Source organism: Melozone crissalis, unplaced genomic scaffold, assembly GCF_028551555.1.
Source record: "Melozone crissalis strain CALT ecotype California unplaced genomic scaffold, PUWL_Pcris_2 ptg000705l_1, whole genome shotgun sequence".
Lineage (NCBI taxonomy): Eukaryota > Metazoa > Chordata > Aves > Passeriformes > Passerellidae > Melozone > Melozone crissalis.
In genome coordinates this window covers 13,290-30,835 of record NW_026536364.1, presented here as the reverse complement: position 1 = coordinate 30,835, position 17,546 = coordinate 13,290, and the positions used below count along the sequence as shown (strand labels likewise).

Genomic DNA, 17,546 nt, shown 5'->3' with positions numbered 1-17,546 from the left:
TGGAATTTTCCCCTCTGGAATTCCGAGGGTTGGGATTGGGGCATTCCGGAATTTTCCATGGAATTTTCCCCTCTGGAATTCCGAGGGTTGGGATTGGCGCATTCCAGAATTTCCCATGGAATTTTCCCCTCTGGAATTGCGAGGGTTGGGGTTGGGGCATTCCGGAATTTCCCATGGAATTTTCCCCTCTGGAATTCCGAGGGTTGGGATTGGGGCAATCCAGAATTTTCCATGGAATTTTCCCCTCTGGAATTCCGAGGGTTGGGGTTGGGGCATTCCGGAATTTTCCATGGAATTTTCCCCTCTGGAATTCCGAGGGTTGGGATTGGAGCATTCCGGAATTTCCCATGGAATTTTCCCCATCCTGGGAATTCCAAGGGTTGGGGTTGGGGCATTCCGGAATTTTCCATGGAATTTTCCCCATCCTGGGAATTCCGAGGGTTGGGATTGGGGCATTCTGGAATTTCCCATGGAATTTTCCCCTCTGGAATTCCGAGGGTTGGGGTTGGGGCATTCCGGAATTTCCCATGGAATTTTCCCCATCCTGGGAATTCCGAGGGTTGGGGTTGGGGCATTCCGGAATTTCCCATGGAATTTTCCCCATCCTGGGAATTCCGAGGGTTGGGATTGGGGCATTCCGGAATTCCCCATGGAATTTTCCCCTCTGGAATTCCGAGGGTTGGGATTGGCGCATTCCAGAATTTCCCATGGAATTTTCCCCTCTGGAATTCCGAGGGTTGGGGTTGGGGAATTCCAGAATTTCCCATGGAATTTTCCCCTCTGGAATTCCGAGGGTTGGGGTTGGGGCATTCTGGAATTTTCAATGGAATTTTCCCCAATGGATTTGCGAGGGTTGGGGTTGGGGCATTCCGGAATTTCCCATGGAATTTTCCCCTCTGGAATTCCGAGGGTTGGGATTGGGGCAATCCAGAATTTCCCATGGAATTTTCCCCTCTGGAATTCTGAGGGTTGGGATTGGGGCATTCCGGAATTTCCCATGGAATTTTCCCCTCTGGAATTCCGAGGGTTGGGATTGGAGCATTCCGGAATTTTCCATGGAATTTTCCCCATCCTGGGAATTCCGAGGGTTGGGGTTGGGGCATTCCGGAATTTCCCATGGAATTTTCCCCTCTGGAATTCCGAGGGTTGGGGTTGGGGCATTCCAGAATTTCCCATGGAATTTTCCCCTCTGGAATTCCGAGGGTTGGGATTGGAGCATTCCGGAATTTCCCATGGAATTTTCCCCTCTGGAATTCCGAGGGTTGGGATTGGAGCATTCCGGAATTTCCCATGGAATTTTCCCCTCTGGAATTCCGAGGGTTGGGATTGGGGCATTCCGGAATTTCCCATGGAATTTTCCCCTCTGGAATTCCGAGGGTTGGGATTGGAGCATTCCGGAATTTCCCATGGAATTTTCCCCTCTGGAATTCTGAGGGTTGGGGTTGGGGCATTCCGGAATTTCCCATGGAATTTTCCCCTCTGGAATTCTGAGGGTTGGGATTGGGGCATTCCGGAATTTCCCATGGAATTTTCCCCTCTGGAATTCCCTCCTTGGGCTCCGCTAACGCCTCTCTCTCGCTGCCACTAACGGCTTCCTCACGAATTCCCAGACTTCTTGGGAATTCCTGGATTATTTTTGGGGAATTCCCAGATTTTTTGGGAAATCCTGGATTATTTTTTGGGAATTCCCGGATTTTACTGGAAATTCCTGGATTTTTCTGGAAATTCCTGGATTTTCTGGAATTTTCAGGTTTTGCTGGGACTCTTGGATTTTTTGTTTTTATTGTATTTTATTTTATTTTATTTTATTTTATTTTATTTTATTTTATTTTCATTCTGTTCCAGTGTATTTTTAGGGTCGATCCCGGTTTCCGGGATGATTCCAATCCAAATAATCCCAATCCCAGTGATCCCAATAATCAAAAAAATCTTAGTCCCAATAATCCCAATCCCAGTGTTCTCAATCCCAATAATCCAAATAATCCCAGTCCCAGTAATCCCAATCCCAGTGTTCCCAATCCCAGTGATCCCAATCCCAATAATCCAAATAATCACAATCCAAATAATCCCAACAATTCAAATAATCCCAATCCCAATAATTCCAATCCCATTGATCCCAATCCCAACGATACAAATAATCACAACAATCCAAATAATCCCAACAATCCAAATAATCCCAATCCCATTGATCCCAATCCCAATGATCCAAGTAATCCCTGTCCAAATGATCCCAATCCCAATAATCCAAATAATCCCAACAATACAAATAATCCCAATCCCAGTGATCTCAATAATCCAAATCCTAGTGATCCTAATAATAAAAATAATCCCCATCCTAATAATCCCATTCCCAATAATTCCAGTCCAGATAATCCAAATCCAAATAATCCCAATCCAAATTACCCTAATCCAAATAATCCCAGTGTTTGAGCTAATCCTGACCCAAATGATCCCAGTTCCGGGCTGATCCCAGTCCCAGTTCTGGGCTGATCCCAATCCCAGTTCCAGTCTGATCCCAATCCCAGTTCTGGTCTGATCCCAATCCCAGTTCCGGTCTGATCCCAATCCCAGTTCTGGTCTGATCCCAATCCCAGTTCCGGTCTGATCCCAATCCCAGTTCTGGGCTGATCCCAATCCCAGTTCCGGTCTGATCCCAATCCCAGTTCTGGGCTGATCCCAATCCCAGTTCCAGTCTGATCCCAATCCCAGTTCTGGTCTGATCCCAATCCCAGTTCTGGTCTGATCCCAATCCCAGTTCCAGGCTGATCCCAATCCCAGTTCTGGTCTGATCCCAATCCCAGTTCCGGACTGATCCCAATCCCAGTTCTGGGCTGATCCCAATCCCAGTTCCGGACTGATCCCAATCCCAGTTCCAGGCTGATCCCAATTCTGAGTTGATCCCAGTTCCAGTCTGATCCCAGTCCCAGTTCCAGTCTGATCCCAATCCCAGTTCCAGGCTGATCCCAATCCCAGTTCCAGTGTGATCCCAATCCCAGTTCCAGTGTGATCCCAATCCCAGTTCCAGGCTGATCCCAATCCCGGTTCCGGACTGATCCCAATCCCAGTTCCAGGCTGATCCCAATTCTGAGTTGATCCCAGTTCCAGTCTGATCCCAGTCCCAGTTCCAGTCTGATCCCAATCCCAGTTCCAGGCTGATCCCAATCCCAGTTCCAGTGTGATCCCAATCCCAGTTCCAGTGTGATCCCAATCCCAGTTCCAGGCTGATCCCAATCCCGGTTCCGGACTGATCCCAATCCCAGTTCTGGGCTGATCCCAGTCCCGGTTCCAGACTGATCCCAGTCCCAGTTCCAGTTTGATCCCAGTCCCAGTTCCAGGCTGATCCCAGTCCCGGTTCCGGGCTGATCCCAATCCCAGTTCCAGTCTGATCCCAATCCCAGTTCCGGGCTGATCCCAGTCCCAGTCCCAGGCTGATCCCAATCCCAGTTCCAGGCTGATCCCAATCCCAGTTCCAGTGTGATCCCAGTCCCAGTCCCAGGCTGATCCCAATCCCAGTTCCAGGCTGATCCCAATCCCAGTTCCGGGCTGATCCCAGTCCCAGTTCCAGGCTGATCCCAATCCCAGTTTCCAGGCTGATCCCAATCCCAGTTCCAGTCTGATCCCAATCCCAGTTCCAGTCTGATCCCAGTCCCAGTTCCAGTCTGATCCCAATCCCAGTTCCAGGCTGATTCCAATCCCAGTTCCAGTGTGATCCTAATCCCAGTTCCGGGCTGATTCCAATCCCAGTTTCCGGGCTGATCCCAATCCCAGTTCCAGGCTGATCCCAATCCCAGTTCCAGTCTGATCCCAGTCCCAGTTCCAGTCTGATCCCAGTCCCAGTTCCAGGCTGATCCCAATCCCAGTTCCGGACTGATCCCAATCCCAGTTCCAGTGTGATCCCAATCCCAGTTCCGGGCTGATCCCAATCCCAGTTCCAGTCTGATCCCAGTCCCAGTTCCGGGCTGGTCCCATTGATCCCAGTTCTGGGCTGATCCCAGTTCCAGTTCTGGGCTAATTCCAATCCCGGTTCTGGGCTAATCCCAATTCCTAGTTTTGGGCTGATCCCATTGATCCCAGTTCCAGTTCCAATCTGATCCCAGTTCCAGTCTGATCCCAGTGCCAGTTTCCAGGCTGATCCCAATCCCAGTTTCCAGGCTGATCCCAATCCTGGTTCTAGGCTGATCTTGCTGATCCCAATCCCAGTTTCCAGGCTGATCCCAATCCCGGTTCTGGGCTGATCGCAATGATCTCGATCCCAGTTTCTAGGCTGATCCCGGTTCTAGGCTGATCCCAATCCCTGTTCCCGGCCAATCCCTAGTCCAGTTTCTGGGCTGATCTTGCTGATCCCGATCCCGGTTCCAGGCTGATCCCAATCCTGGTTCCAGGCTGATCCCGGTTCTCGGCTAATCCCAATTCCAGTTCTGGGCTGATCCCTCTGACCCCGATCCCAGTTCCAGGCTGATCCCGGTTCATGCTGATCCCAACCCGAGTTCCAGGCTGATCTCAATCCCAGCTCCGGGCTGATCCCAGTCCTGGTTCTGGGCCAATCCCACTGATCCCGATCCCGGTTCCAGGCTGATCCCGCTGATCCCAGTCCTGGTTCTGGGCCAATCCCACTGATCCCGATCCCGGTTCTGGGCTGATCCCGCTGATCCCAGTCCTGGTTCTGGGCCAATCCCACTGATCCCGATCCCGGTTCTGGGCTGATCCCGCTGATCCCAGTCCTGGTTCTGGGCCAATCCCACTGATCCCGATCCCGGTTCCGGGCTGATCCCAATCCCAGTTCCAGGCTGATCCCAATCCCAGTTCCAGTGTGATCCTAATCCCAGTTCTGGGCTGATCCCAATCCCAGTTTCCGGGCTGATCCCAGTCCCAGTTCCAGTCTGATCCCAGTTCCAGTTCCAGTCTGATCCCAGTCCCAGTTCCGGGCTGATCCCATTGATCCCAATCCTGGTTCCAGGCTGATCTCAGTTCTGGGCTGATCCCAATCCCAATCCTGCTGATCCCGATCCCGGTTCTGGGCTGATCCCATTGATCCCGGTCCCAGTTCCAATCTGATCCCAGTCCTACTTCCGGGCTGATCCCATTGATCCCAATCCTGGTTCCAGGTTGATCCCAGTCCCAGTTCTGGGCTGCTCTCAGTTCCAGGCTGATCCCAGTCCTGGTTCCAGTCTAATCATGATCCCAGTTCAGGGCTGATCCCAGTCCCAGTTCCGGGCTGGTCCCATTGATCCCAGTTCTGGGCTGATCCCAGTTCCAGTTCTGGGCTAATTCCAATCCCGGTTCTGGGCTAATCCCAATTCCTAGTTTTGGGCTGATCCCATTGATCCCAGTTCCAGTTCCAATCTGATCCCAGTTCCAGTCTGATCCCAATCCCAGTTTCCAGGCTGATCCCAATCCTGGTTCTAGGCTGATCTTGCTGATCCCAATCCCAGTTTCCAGGCTGATCCCAATCCTGGTTCTAGGCTGATCTTGCTGATCCCAATCCCAGTTTCCAGGCTGATCCCAATCCCGGTTCTGGGCTGATCGCAATGATCTCGATCCCAGTTTCTAGGCTGATCCCGGTTCTAGGCTGATCCCAATCCCTGTTCCCGGCCAATCCCTAGTCCAGTTTCTGGGCTGATCTTGCTGATCCCGATCCCGGTTCCAGGCTGATCCCAATCCTGGTTCCAGGCTGATCCCGGTTCTCGGCTAATCCCAATTCCAGTTCTGGGCTGATCCCTCTGACCCCGATCCCAGTTCCAGGCTGATCCCGGTTCATGCTGATCCCAACCCGAGTTCCAGGCTGATCTCAATCCCAGCTCCGGGCTGATCCCAGTCCTGGTTCTGGGCCAATCCCACTGATCCCGATCCCGGTTCTGGGCTGATCCCCCTGAACCCAGTCCTGGTTCTGGGCTGATCCCACTGATCCCGATCCCGGTTCTGGGCTGATCCCACTGAACCCAGTCCTGGTTCTGGGCCAATCCCACTGATCCCGATCCCGGTTCCGGGCTGATCCCAATCCCAGTTCCAGGCTGATCCCAATCCCAGTTCCAGTGTGATCCTAATCCCAGTTCTGGGCTGATCCCAATCCCAGTTTCCGGGCTGATCCCAGTCCCAGTTCCAGTCTGATCCCAGTTCCAGTTCCAGTCTGATCCCAGTCCCAGTTCCGGGCTGATCCCATTGATCCCAATCCTGGTTCCAGGCTGATCTCAGTTCTGGGCTGATCCCAATCCCAATCCTGCTGATCCCGATCCCGGTTCTGGGCTGATCCCATTGATCCCGGTCCCAGTTCCAATCTGATCCCAGTCCTACTTCCGGGCTGATCCCATTGATCCCAATCCTGGTTCCAGGTTGATCCCAGTCCCAGTTCTGGGCTGCTCTCAGTTCCAGGCTGATCCCAGTCCTGGTTCCAGTCTAATCATGATCCCAGTTCAGGGCTGATCCCAGTCCCAGTTCCGGGCTGGTCCCATTGATCCCAGTTCTGGGCTGATCCCAGTTCCAGTTCTGGGCTAATTCCAATCCCGGTTCTGGGCTAATCCCAATTCCTAGTTTTGGGCTGATCCCATTGATCCCAGTTCCAGTTCCAATCTGATCCCAGTTCCAGTCTGATCCCAGTGCCAGTTTCCAGGCTGATCCCAATCCCAGTTTCCAGGCTGATCCCAATCCTGGTTCTAGGCTGATCTTGCTGATCCCAATCCCAGTTTCCAGGCTGATCCCAATCCCGGTTCTGGGCTGATCGCAATGATCTCGATCCCAGTTTCTAGGCTGATCCCGGTTCTAGGCTGATCCCAATCCCTGTTCCCGGCCAATCCCTAGTCCAGTTTCTGGGCTGATCTTGCTGATCCCGATCCCGGTTCCAGGCTGATCCCAATCCTGGTTCCAGGCTGATCCCGGTTCTCGGCTAATCCCAATTCCAGTTCTGGGCTGATCCCTCTGACCCCGATCCCAGTTCCAGGCTGATCCCGGTTCATGCTGATCCCAACCCGAGTTCCAGGCTGATCTCAATCCCAGCTCCGGGCTGATCCCAGTCCTGGTTCTGGGCCAATCCCACTGATCCCGATCCCGGTTCCAGGCTGATCCCGCTGATCCCAGTCCTGGTTCTGGGCCAATCCCACTGATCCCGATCCCAGTTCTGGGCTGATCCCACTGATCCCAGTCCTGGTTCTGGGCCAATCCCACTGATCCCGATCCCGGTTCTGGGCTGATCCCACTGATCCCAGTCCTGGTTCTGGGCCAATCCCACTGATCCCGATCCCGGTTCCAGGCTGATCCCACTGATCCCAGTCCTGGTTCCAGGCCGATCGTGCTGATTTTGGTTCCAGACTGATCCCACTGATCCCAGTCCTGGTTCTGGGCCAATCCCACTGATCCCGATCCTGGTTCCGGGCTGATCCCACTGATCCCAGTCCTGGTTCCAGGCCGATCGTGCTGATTTTGGTTCCAGACTGATCCCGCTGATCCCAGTTCTGGGCCGATCCCGGTTCTGGGCCAATCCCAGTCCTGGTTCCAGGCTGATTCCACTGATGCCAATCCCATTTCTAGGCTGATCCCAGTTTTGGGCTGATCCCAGTGCCAGGCTGATGCCGGTCCTGGTTCTGGGCTGATCCCAATCCTGATCCTGGGCTGATCCCAATTCCAGGCTGATCCCAATCTGAGTTCTGGGCTGATCCCGATCCTGGTTCTGGGCCGATCCCACTGATCCTGATCCCCATTCCGGGCTGATCCCACTGATCCGGATCCTGGTTCTGGGCTGATCCCAGTTCTGGGCTGATCCCAGTCCGAGTTCTGGGCTGATCCCAGTCCGAGTTCTGGGCTGATCCCAGTCCGAGTTCTGGGCTGATCCCAGTTCCAGTTCTGGGCTGATCCCAGTTCCAGTTCTGGGCTGATCCCAGTCCCAGTTCTGGGCTGAGCCCAGTTCTGGTTCTGGGCTGATCCTGATCCCGCTGATCCCAATCCCGCTTCTGGGCTGATCCTGTTGATCCCAATCCCGGTTCCAGGCCAATCCCACTGATCCCTATCCCAGTCCCAGGCTGATCCCAATTCCACGTTGATCCCAGTTCTGAGCTGATCCCAGTTCCAGGGTGATCCCAGTTCCAGTTCTGGGCTGGTCCCGATCCCAGTTCCAGACTGATCCCAGTTCTGGGCGGATCCCGGTTCTGGGCTGATCCCGATCCCGGTGCTGGGCTGTTCCCGCTGATCCCGATCCCAGTTCCAGGCCGATCCCGGTTCTGGGCTGATCCCGGTTCTGGGCTGATCCCGCTCCCGGTGCTGGGCTGTTCCCGCTGGTCCCAGTTCCAGTTCCAGACTGATCCCGGTTCTGGGCTGATCCCGGTTCTGGGCTGATCCCGATCCCGGTGCTGGGCTGTTCCCACTGATCCCGATCCCAGTTCCAGACTGATCCCGGTTCTGGGCTGATCCCGCTCCCGGTTCTGGGCTGATCCCGCTCCCGGTTCTGGGCTGATCCCGATCCCGGTGCTGGGCTGTTCCCGCTGATCCCGATCCCAGTTCCAGGCCGATCCCGGTTCTGGGCTGATCCCGGTTCTGGGCTGATCCCGCTCCCGGTTCTGGGCTGATCCCGATCCCGGTGCTGGGCTGTTCCCGCTGGTCCCAATTCCAGTTCCAGACTGATCCCGGTTCTGGGCGGATCCCGGTTCTGGGCTGATCCCGATCCCGGTGCTGGGCTGTTCCCACTGATCCCGATCCCAGTTCCGGGCCAGTCCCACTGATCCCGATCCCAGTTCCGGGCCGATCCCGCTGATCCCGATCCCAGTTCCGGGCCGATCCCGCTGATCCCAATTCCAGTTCCAGACTGATCCCGGTTCTGGGCTGATGCCGGTTCCGGGCTGATCCCGATCCCGGTGCTGGGCTGTTCCCACTGATCCCAATTCCAGTTCCAGACTGATCCCGGTTCTGGGCGGATCCCAGTTCTGGGCTGATCCCGATCCCGGTGCTGGGCTGTTCCCACTGATCCCGATCCCAGTTCCGGGCCAGTCCCACTGATCCCGATCCCAGTTCCGGGCCGATCCCGCTGATCCCGATCCCAGTTCCGGGCCGATCCCGCTGATCCCAATTCCAGTTCCAGACTGATCCTGGTTCTGGGCCGATCCCGGTTCCGGGCTGATCCCGATCCCAGTTCCGGGCCGATCCCGCTGATCCCAATTCCAGTTCCAGACTGATCCCAGTTCTGGGCCGATCCCGGTTCCGGGCTGATCCCGATCCCGGTTCCGGGCCGATCCCGCTGATCCCAATTCCAGTTCCAGACTGATCCCGGTTCTGGTTCTAGGCTGATCTTGCTGATCCCAATCCCAGTTTCCAGGCTGATCCCAATCCCGGTTCTGGGCTGATCGCAATGATCTCGATCCCAGTTTCTAGGCTGATCCCGGTTCTAGGCTGATCCCAATCCCTGTTCCCGGCCAATCCCTAGTCCAGTTTCTGGGCTGATCTTGCTGATCCCGATCCCGGTTCCAGGCTGATCCCAATCCTGGTTCCAGGCTGATCCCGGTTCTCGGCTAATCCCAATTCCAGTTCTGGGCTGATCCCTCTGACCCCGATCCCAGTTCCAGGCTGATCCCGGTTCATGCTGATCCCAACCCGAGTTCCAGGCTGATCTCAATCCCAGCTCCGGGCTGATCCCAGTCCTGGTTCTGGGCCAATCCCACTGATCCCGATCCCGGTTCTGGGCTGATCCCCCTGAACCCAGTCCTGGTTCTGGGCTGATCCCACTGATCCCGATCCCGGTTCTGGGCTGATCCCACTGAACCCAGTCCTGGTTCTGGGCCAATCCCACTGATCCCGATCCCGGTTCCGGGCTGATCCCACTGATCCCAGTCCTGGTTCTGGGCCAATCCCACTGATCCCGATCCCGGTTCTGGGCTGATCCCCCTGAACCCAGTCCTGGTTCTGGGCTGATCCCACTGATCCCGATCCCGGTTCTGGGCTGATCCCACTGAACCCAGTCCTGGTTCTGGGCCAATCCCACTGATCCCGATCCCGGTTCCGGGCTGATCCCAATCCCAGTTCCAGGCTGATCCCAATCCCAGTTCCAGTGTGATCCTAATCCCAGTTCTGGGCTGATCCCAATCCCAGTTTCCGGGCTGATCCCAGTCCCAGTTCCAGTCTGATCCCAGTTCCAGTTCCAGTCTGATCCCAGTCCCAGTTCCGGGCTGATCCCATTGATCCCAATCCTGGTTCCAGGCTGATCTCAGTTCTGGGCTGATCCCAATCCCAATCCTGCTGATCCCGATCCCGGTTCTGGGCTGATCCCATTGATCCCGGTCCCAGTTCCAATCTGATCCCAGTCCTACTTCCGGGCTGATCCCATTGATCCCAATCCTGGTTCCAGGTTGATCCCAGTCCCAGTTCTGGGCTGCTCTCAGTTCCAGGCTGATCCCAGTCCTGGTTCCAGTCTAATCATGATCCCAGTTCAGGGCTGATCCCAGTCCCAGTTCCGGGCTGGTCCCATTGATCCCAGTTCTGGGCTGATCCCAGTTCCAGTTCTGGGCTAATTCCAATCCCGGTTCTGGGCTAATCCCAATTCCTAGTTTTGGGCTGATCCCATTGATCCCAGTTCCAGTTCCAATCTGATCCCAGTTCCAGTCTGATCCCAGTGCCAGTTTCCAGGCTGATCCCAATCCCAGTTCCGGGCTGATCCCAATCCCAGTTCCAGTCTGATCCCAGTCCCAGTCCCAGGCTGATCCCAATCCCAGTTCCAGGCTGATCCCAATCCCAGTTCCAGTCTGATCCCAGTCCCAGTTCCAGGCTGATCCCAATCCCAGTTCCAGGCTGATCCCAATCCCAGTTCCGGGCTGATCCCAATCCCAGTTCTGGGCTGATCCCGATCCCAGTTCTGGTCTGATCCCAATCCCAGTTCCGGACTGATCCCAATCCCAGTTCTGGGCTGATCCCAATCCCAGTTCCGGACTGATCCCAATTCTGAGTTGATCCCAGTTCCAGTCTGATCCCAGTCCCAGTTCCAGTCTGATCCCAATCCCAGTTCCAGTCTGATCCCAGTCCCGGTTCCGGGCTGATCCCAATCCCTGTTCCAGGCTGATCCCAATCCCAGTTCCGGGCTGATCCCAGTCCCAGTTCTGGGCTGATCCCAGTCCCGGTTCCAGACTGATCCCAGTCCCAGTTCCAGTTTGATCCCAGTCCCAGTTCCAGGCTGATCCCAATCCCAGTTCCGGACTGATCCCAATCCCAGTTCTGGGCTGATCCCAATCCCAGTTCCGGACTGATCCCAATTCTGAGTTGATCCCAGTTCCAGTCTGATCCCAGTCCCAGTTCCAGTCTGATCCCAGTCCCAGTTCCAGTCTGATCCCGATCCCAGTTCTGGGCTGATCCCAATCCCAGTTCCAGACTGATCCCAATCCCAGTTCCGGGCTGATCCCAATCCCAGTTCCGGGCTGATCCCAGTCCCAGTTCTGGGCTGATCCCAGTCCCGGTTCCAGACTGATCCCAGTCCCAGTTCCAGTTTGATCCCAGTCCCAGTTCCAGGCTGATCCCAATCCCAGTTCCGGACTGATCCCAATCCCAGTTCTGGGCTGATCCCAGTCCCGGTTCCAGACTGATCCCAGTCCCGGTTCCAGGCTGATCCCAATCCCAGTTCCAGTCTGATCCCAGTCCCGGTTCCGGGCTGATCCCAATCCCAGTTCCAGGCTGATCCCAATCCCAGTTCCGGGCTGATCCCAATCCCAGTTCCAGTGTGATCCCAGTCCCAGTCCCAGGCTGATCCCAATCCCAGTTCCAGTCTGATCCCAGTCCCAGTTCCAGGCTGATCCCAATCCCAGTTTCCAGTCTGATCCCAATCCCAGTTCCAGTCTGATCCCAATCCCAGTTCCGGGCTGATCCCAGTCCCAGTTCCAGGCTGATCCCAATCCCAGTTCAAGGCTGATCCCAATCCCCATACCAGTGTGATCCTAATCCCAGTTCTGGGCTGATTCCAATCCCAGTTTCCGGGCTGATTCCAATCCCAGTTCCAGTGTGATCCCAGTCCCAGTTCCAGTCTGATCCCAGTCCCAGTTCCGGGCTGATCCCATTGATCCCAATCCTGGTTCCAGGCTGATCTCAGTTCTGGGCTGATCCCAATCCCAATCCTGCTGATCCCGATCCCGGTTCTGGGCTGATCCCATTGATCCCGGTCCCAGTTCCAATCTGATCCCAGTCCTACTTCCGGGCTGATCCCATTGATCCCAATCCTGGTTCCAGGTTGATCCCAGTCCCAGTTCTGGGCTGCTCTCAGTTCCAGGCTGATCCCAGTCCTGGTTCCAGTCTAATCATGATCCCAGTTCAGGGCTGATCCCAGTCCCAGTTCCGGGCTGGTCCCATTGATCCCAGTTCTGGGCTGATCCCAGTTCCAGTTCTGGGCTAATTCCAATCCCGGTTCTGGGCTAATCCCAATTCCTAGTTTTGGGCTGATCCCATTGATCCCAGTTCCAGTTCCAATCTGATCCCAGTTCCAGTCTGATCCCAGTGCCAGTTTCCAGGCTGATCCCAATCCCAGTTTCCAGGCTGATCCCAATCCTGGTTCTAGGCTGATCTTGCTGATCCCAATCCCAGTTTCCAGGCTGATCCCAATCCCGGTTCTGGGCTGATCGCAATGATCTCGATCCCAGTTTCTAGGCTGATCCCGGTTCTAGGCTGATCCCAATCCCTGTTCCCGGCCAATCCCTAGTCCAGTTTCTGGGCTGATCTTGCTGATCCCGATCCCGGTTCCAGGCTGATCCCAATCCTGGTTCCAGGCTGATCCCGGTTCTCGGCTGATCCCAATTCCAGTTCTGGGCTGATCCCTCTGACCCCGATCCCAGTTCCAGGCTGATCCCGGTTCATGCTGATCCCAACCCGAGTTCCAGGCTGATCTCAATCCCAGCTCCGGGCTGATCCCAGTCCTGGTTCTGGGCCAATCCCACTGATCCCGATCCCGGTTCCAGGCTGATCCCACTGATCCCAGTCCTGGTTCTGGGCCAATCCCACTGATCCCGATCCCGGTTCTGGGCTGATCCCGCTGATCCCAGTCCTGGTTCTGGGCCAATCCCACTGATCCCGATCCTGGTTCCGGGCTGATCCCACTGATCCCAGTCCTGGTTCCAGGCCGATCGTGCTGATTTTGGTTCCAGACTGATCCCGCTGATCCCAGTTCTGGGCCGATCCCGGTTCTGGGCCAATCCCAGTCCTGGTTCCAGGCTGATTCCACTGATGCCAATCCCATTTCTAGGCTGATCCCAGTTTTGGGCTGATCCCAGTGCCAGGCTGATGCCGGTCCTGGTTCTGGGCTGATCCCAATCCTGATCCTGGGCTGATCCCAATTCCAGGCTGATCCCAATCTGAGTTCTGGGCTGATCCCGATCCTGGTTCTGGGCCGATCCCACTGATCCTGATCCCCATTCCGGGCTGATCCCACTGATCCGGATCCTGGTTCTGGGCTGATCCCAGTTCTGGGCTGATCCCAGTCCGAGTTCTGGGCTGATCCCAGTTCCAGTTCTGGGCTGAGCCCAGTTCCAATTCTGGGCTGATCCCAGTCCCAGTTCTGGGCTGATCCCAGTCCCAGTTCTGGGCTGAGCCCAGTTCTGGTTCTGGGCTGATCCTGATCCCGCTGATCCCAATCCCGCTTCTGGGCTGATCCTGTTGATCCCAATCCCGGTTCCAGGCCAATCCCACTGATCCCTATCCCAGTCCCAGGCTGATCCCAATTCCACGTTGATCCCAGTTCTGAGCTGATCCCAGTTCCAGGGTGATCCCAGTTCCAGTTCTGGGCTGGTCCCGATCCCAGTTCTAGACTGATCCCAGTTCTGGGCTGATCCCGGTTCTGGGCTGATCCCGCTCCCGGTTCTGGGCTGATCCCGATCCCGGTGCTGGGCTGTTCCCACTGATCCCGATCCCAGTTCCAGACTGATCCCGGTTCTGGGCTGATCCCGCTCCCGGTTCTGGGCTGATCCCGCTCCCGGTTCTGGGCTGATCCCAATCCCGGTGCTGGGCTGTTCCCGCTGATCCCGATCCCAGTTCCAGGCCGATCCCGGTTCTGGGCTGATCCCGGTTCTGGGCTGATCCCGCTCCCGGTTCTGGGCTGATCCCGCTCCCGGTTCTGGGCTGATCCCGATCCCGGTGCTGGGCTGTTCCCGCTGGTCCCAATTCCAGTTCCAGGCCGATCCCGGTTCTGGGCTGATCCCGGTTCTCGGCTGATCCCGCTCCCGGTTCTGGGCTGATCCCGATCCCGGTGCTGGGCTGTTCCCACTGATCCCGATCCCAGTTCCAGACTGATCCCGGTTCTGGGCCGATCCCGGTTCTGGGCTGATCCCGATCCCGGTGCTGGGCTGTTCCCGCTGGTCCCAGTTCCAGTTCCAGACTGATCCCGGTTCTGGGCTGATCCCGGTTCTGGGCTGATCCTGATCCCGGTGCTGGGCTGTTCCCACTGATCCCGATCCCGGTTCCGGGCCAGTCCCACTGATCCCGATCCCAGTTCCGGGCCGATCCCGCTTATCCCGATCCCAGTTCCGGGCCGATCCCGCTGATCCCAATTCCAGTTCCAGACTGATCCCGGTTCTGGGCCGATCCCGGTTCCGGGCTGATCCCGATCCCGGTTCCGGGCCGATCCCGCTGATCCCAATTCCAGTTCCAGACTGATCCCGGTTCTGGGCCGATCCCGGTTCCGGGCTGATCCCGATCCCGGTTCCGGGCCGGTCCCGCTGATCCTGTTCCCGTCCCCAGGACCCGGTGCTGAAGCTGAGCCTGGCCCGCAGCGTCTCCATGATCAGCCAAGCCCTGGCCTGCGGCAATTCCGGGAACAGTTCCGGGAACAATTCCGGGAATTTCGGGAATTACCCCGGCAACGGCCCCGGCGGCTGCGGCAGCATCGCCCGCAAGGCCGAGCTGGTGGCGCTCATGGTGGTGAGACTGGGACGGACTGGGAGGGACTGGGATGGGACTGGGAGGGACTGGGATGGGCTGGGAGAGACTGGGATGGGACTGGGACAGACTGGGATGGGACTGGGATGGGATACTGGGATGGGATACTGGGAATGGACTGGGACAGACTGGGACAGACTGGGACGGACTGGGATGGGACTGGGATGGGATAATGGGATGGGCTGGGAGAGACTGGGATGGGACTGGGACGGACTGGGATGGGACTGGGATGGGATACTGGGATGGGATACTGGGAATGGACTGGGATGGGACTGGGACAGACTGGGACGGACTGGGACAGACTGGGACGGACTGGGATGGGACTGGGATGGGATACTGGGATGGGATACTGGGATGGGACTGGGATGGGACTGGGATGGGACTGGGATGGGATAATGGGATACTGGGAATGGACTGGGATGGACTGGGACGGACTGGGGCAGACTGGGATACACTGGGAACGGGATAATGGGATACTGAGATGGACTGGGAGGGACTGGGAATGGGATACTGGGATACTGGGATGGACTGGGAGAGACTGGGAGGGGATTGGGATGGACTGGGATGGACTGGGATGGGATAAGGAGATACTGGCATGGGATACTGGGATGGACTGGGATGGGAAAATGGGATGCTGGGATGGACTGGGATGGGATAATGGGATACTGGGATGGACTGGGATGGGATAATGGGATGCTGGGATGGACTGGGATGGGATAATGGGATGCTGGGATGGACTGGGATGGGATAACAGGATACTGGGATGGACTGGGATGGGATAACAGGATACTGGGAATAGACTGGGAGGGACTGGGATGATGGGGATGGGGTTGGGAGGGCACTGGGATGGACTGGGAGGGACTGGGATGGGATAACGGGATACTGGGATGGACTGGGATGGGATAATGGGATACTGGGATGGACTGGGATGGACTGGGATTAACTGGGATGGTGTAATGGGATGGTGGGAGAGACTGGAATGGACTGGGAGGAACTGGGAGGGATTGGGATGGGATAATGGGATACTGGGATGGGATACTGGGATGGACTGGGGTGGGATTATGGGATACTGGGATGGACTCGGGTGGCATAGCGGGATACTGGGATGGACTGGGAATGGAATAATGGGATACTGGGAATATACTGGGAGGGACTGGGATGGGATTGGGAGAGACTGGGAGGAGCTGGGAATGGGATAACGGGATACTGGGATGCACTGGGAATGGGATAATGGGATACTGGGAATAGACTGGGAGGGACTGGGATGGGATTGGGAGAGGCTGGGATGGACTGAGAAAGGGATAACGGGATACTGGGATGCACTGGGAATGGGATAATGGGATACTGGGAATAGACTGGGATAGACTGGGAGGGGCTGGGATGGACTGGGATGGGCTGGGATTAACTGGGATGGGGCCATGGAATACTGGGAGGGACTGGGATGGACTGGGATGAGATACCGGCTCCCTTTGGATCCCCTTGGGATCTTCCGGAGGGAACATTCCGGAACATTCCAGAGGGGCCATCCCAGAACGTTCCGGAGGGAACATTCCGGAACATTCCAGAGGGGCCATCCCAGAACGTTCCGGAGGGAACATTCCAGAACATTCCGTCCCCATTCCCGTTGGGTTTTTTTCCCTTTTCCCAGGAATTCCTGAGGGCGGAGCCTCCGGAGGCGCCGCGGACGCGGCTGCGGCAGCGAGCGCTGAGCGCCTGCGCACACCTGGTGTATCCTTGGGAATTCCCAAAATTCCGGGAATTCTGGAGCCTCCTGGGAGTTCTGGGATTGGGATTTGGGGTTGGATCCATGGGAATTATCCCAGGAATTCCGGGAATTCTGGGAATTCCAGATGTGGCAGCGAGCGCTGAGCGCCTGCGCACACCTGGTGTATCCTTGGGAATTCCCAAAATTCCGGGAATTCTGGAGCCTCCTGGGAGTTCTGGGATTGGGATTTGGGGTTGGATCCATGGGAATTATCCCAGGAATTCCAGGAATTTTGGGAATTCCGGACATGTCGGGGAGCGCTGAGCGCCTGCGCACACCTGGTGTATCCTTGGGAATTCCCAAAATTCCGGGAATTCTGGGAGTTCTGGGATTGGGATTTGGGATTTGGGGTTGGATCCATGGGAATTATCCCAGGAATTCCAGGAATTCCGGGAATTCCGGATGTGGCAGCGAGCGCTGAGCACCTGCGCACACCTGGTGTATCCTTGGGAATTCCCAAAATTCCAAAAAGTCCAGGAATTCTGGGAATTCCGGGATTGGGATTTGGGGTTGGATCCATGGGAATTATCCCAGGAATTCCAGGAATTTTGGGTATTTCGGACGTGGCAGCGAGCGCTGAGCGCCTGCGCACACCTGGTGTATCCTTGGGAATGCCCAAAATTCCGGGAATTCTGGGAGTTCTGGGATTGGGATTTGGGATTTGGGGTTGGATCCATGGGAATTATCCCAGGAATTCCAGGAATTCTGGGAATTCCAGATGTGGCAGCGAGCGCTGAGCGCCTGCGCACACCTGGTGTATCCTTGGGAATGCCCAAAATTCCAAAAAGTCCAGGAATTCTGGGAGTTCTGGGATTGGGATTTGGGGTTGGATCCATGGGAATTATCCCAGGAATTCCAGGAATTCCGGGAATTCCGGATGTGGCAGCGAGCGCTGAGCGCGAGC

At 56.3% G+C, this 17,546-nt stretch overlaps 1 protein-coding gene across 1 annotated transcript in view; it reads left to right on the top strand.

Moving 5' to 3' along the window:
- LOC128950528 (maestro heat-like repeat-containing protein family member 1) overlaps positions 1-17,546 on the top strand; it is a gene marked incomplete at its 3' end in the record, with an annotated part of 49,567 nt that overhangs the window by 19,147 nt on the left and 12,874 nt on the right. The window contains exons 14-15 of the mRNA XM_054295398.1: positions 14,680-14,859; positions 16,526-16,605. Of these exons, the coding sequence (XP_054151373.1) occupies positions 14,680-14,859; positions 16,526-16,605 (260 nt within the window). The remainder of the gene's footprint in view (positions 1-14,679; positions 14,860-16,525; positions 16,606-17,546) is intronic.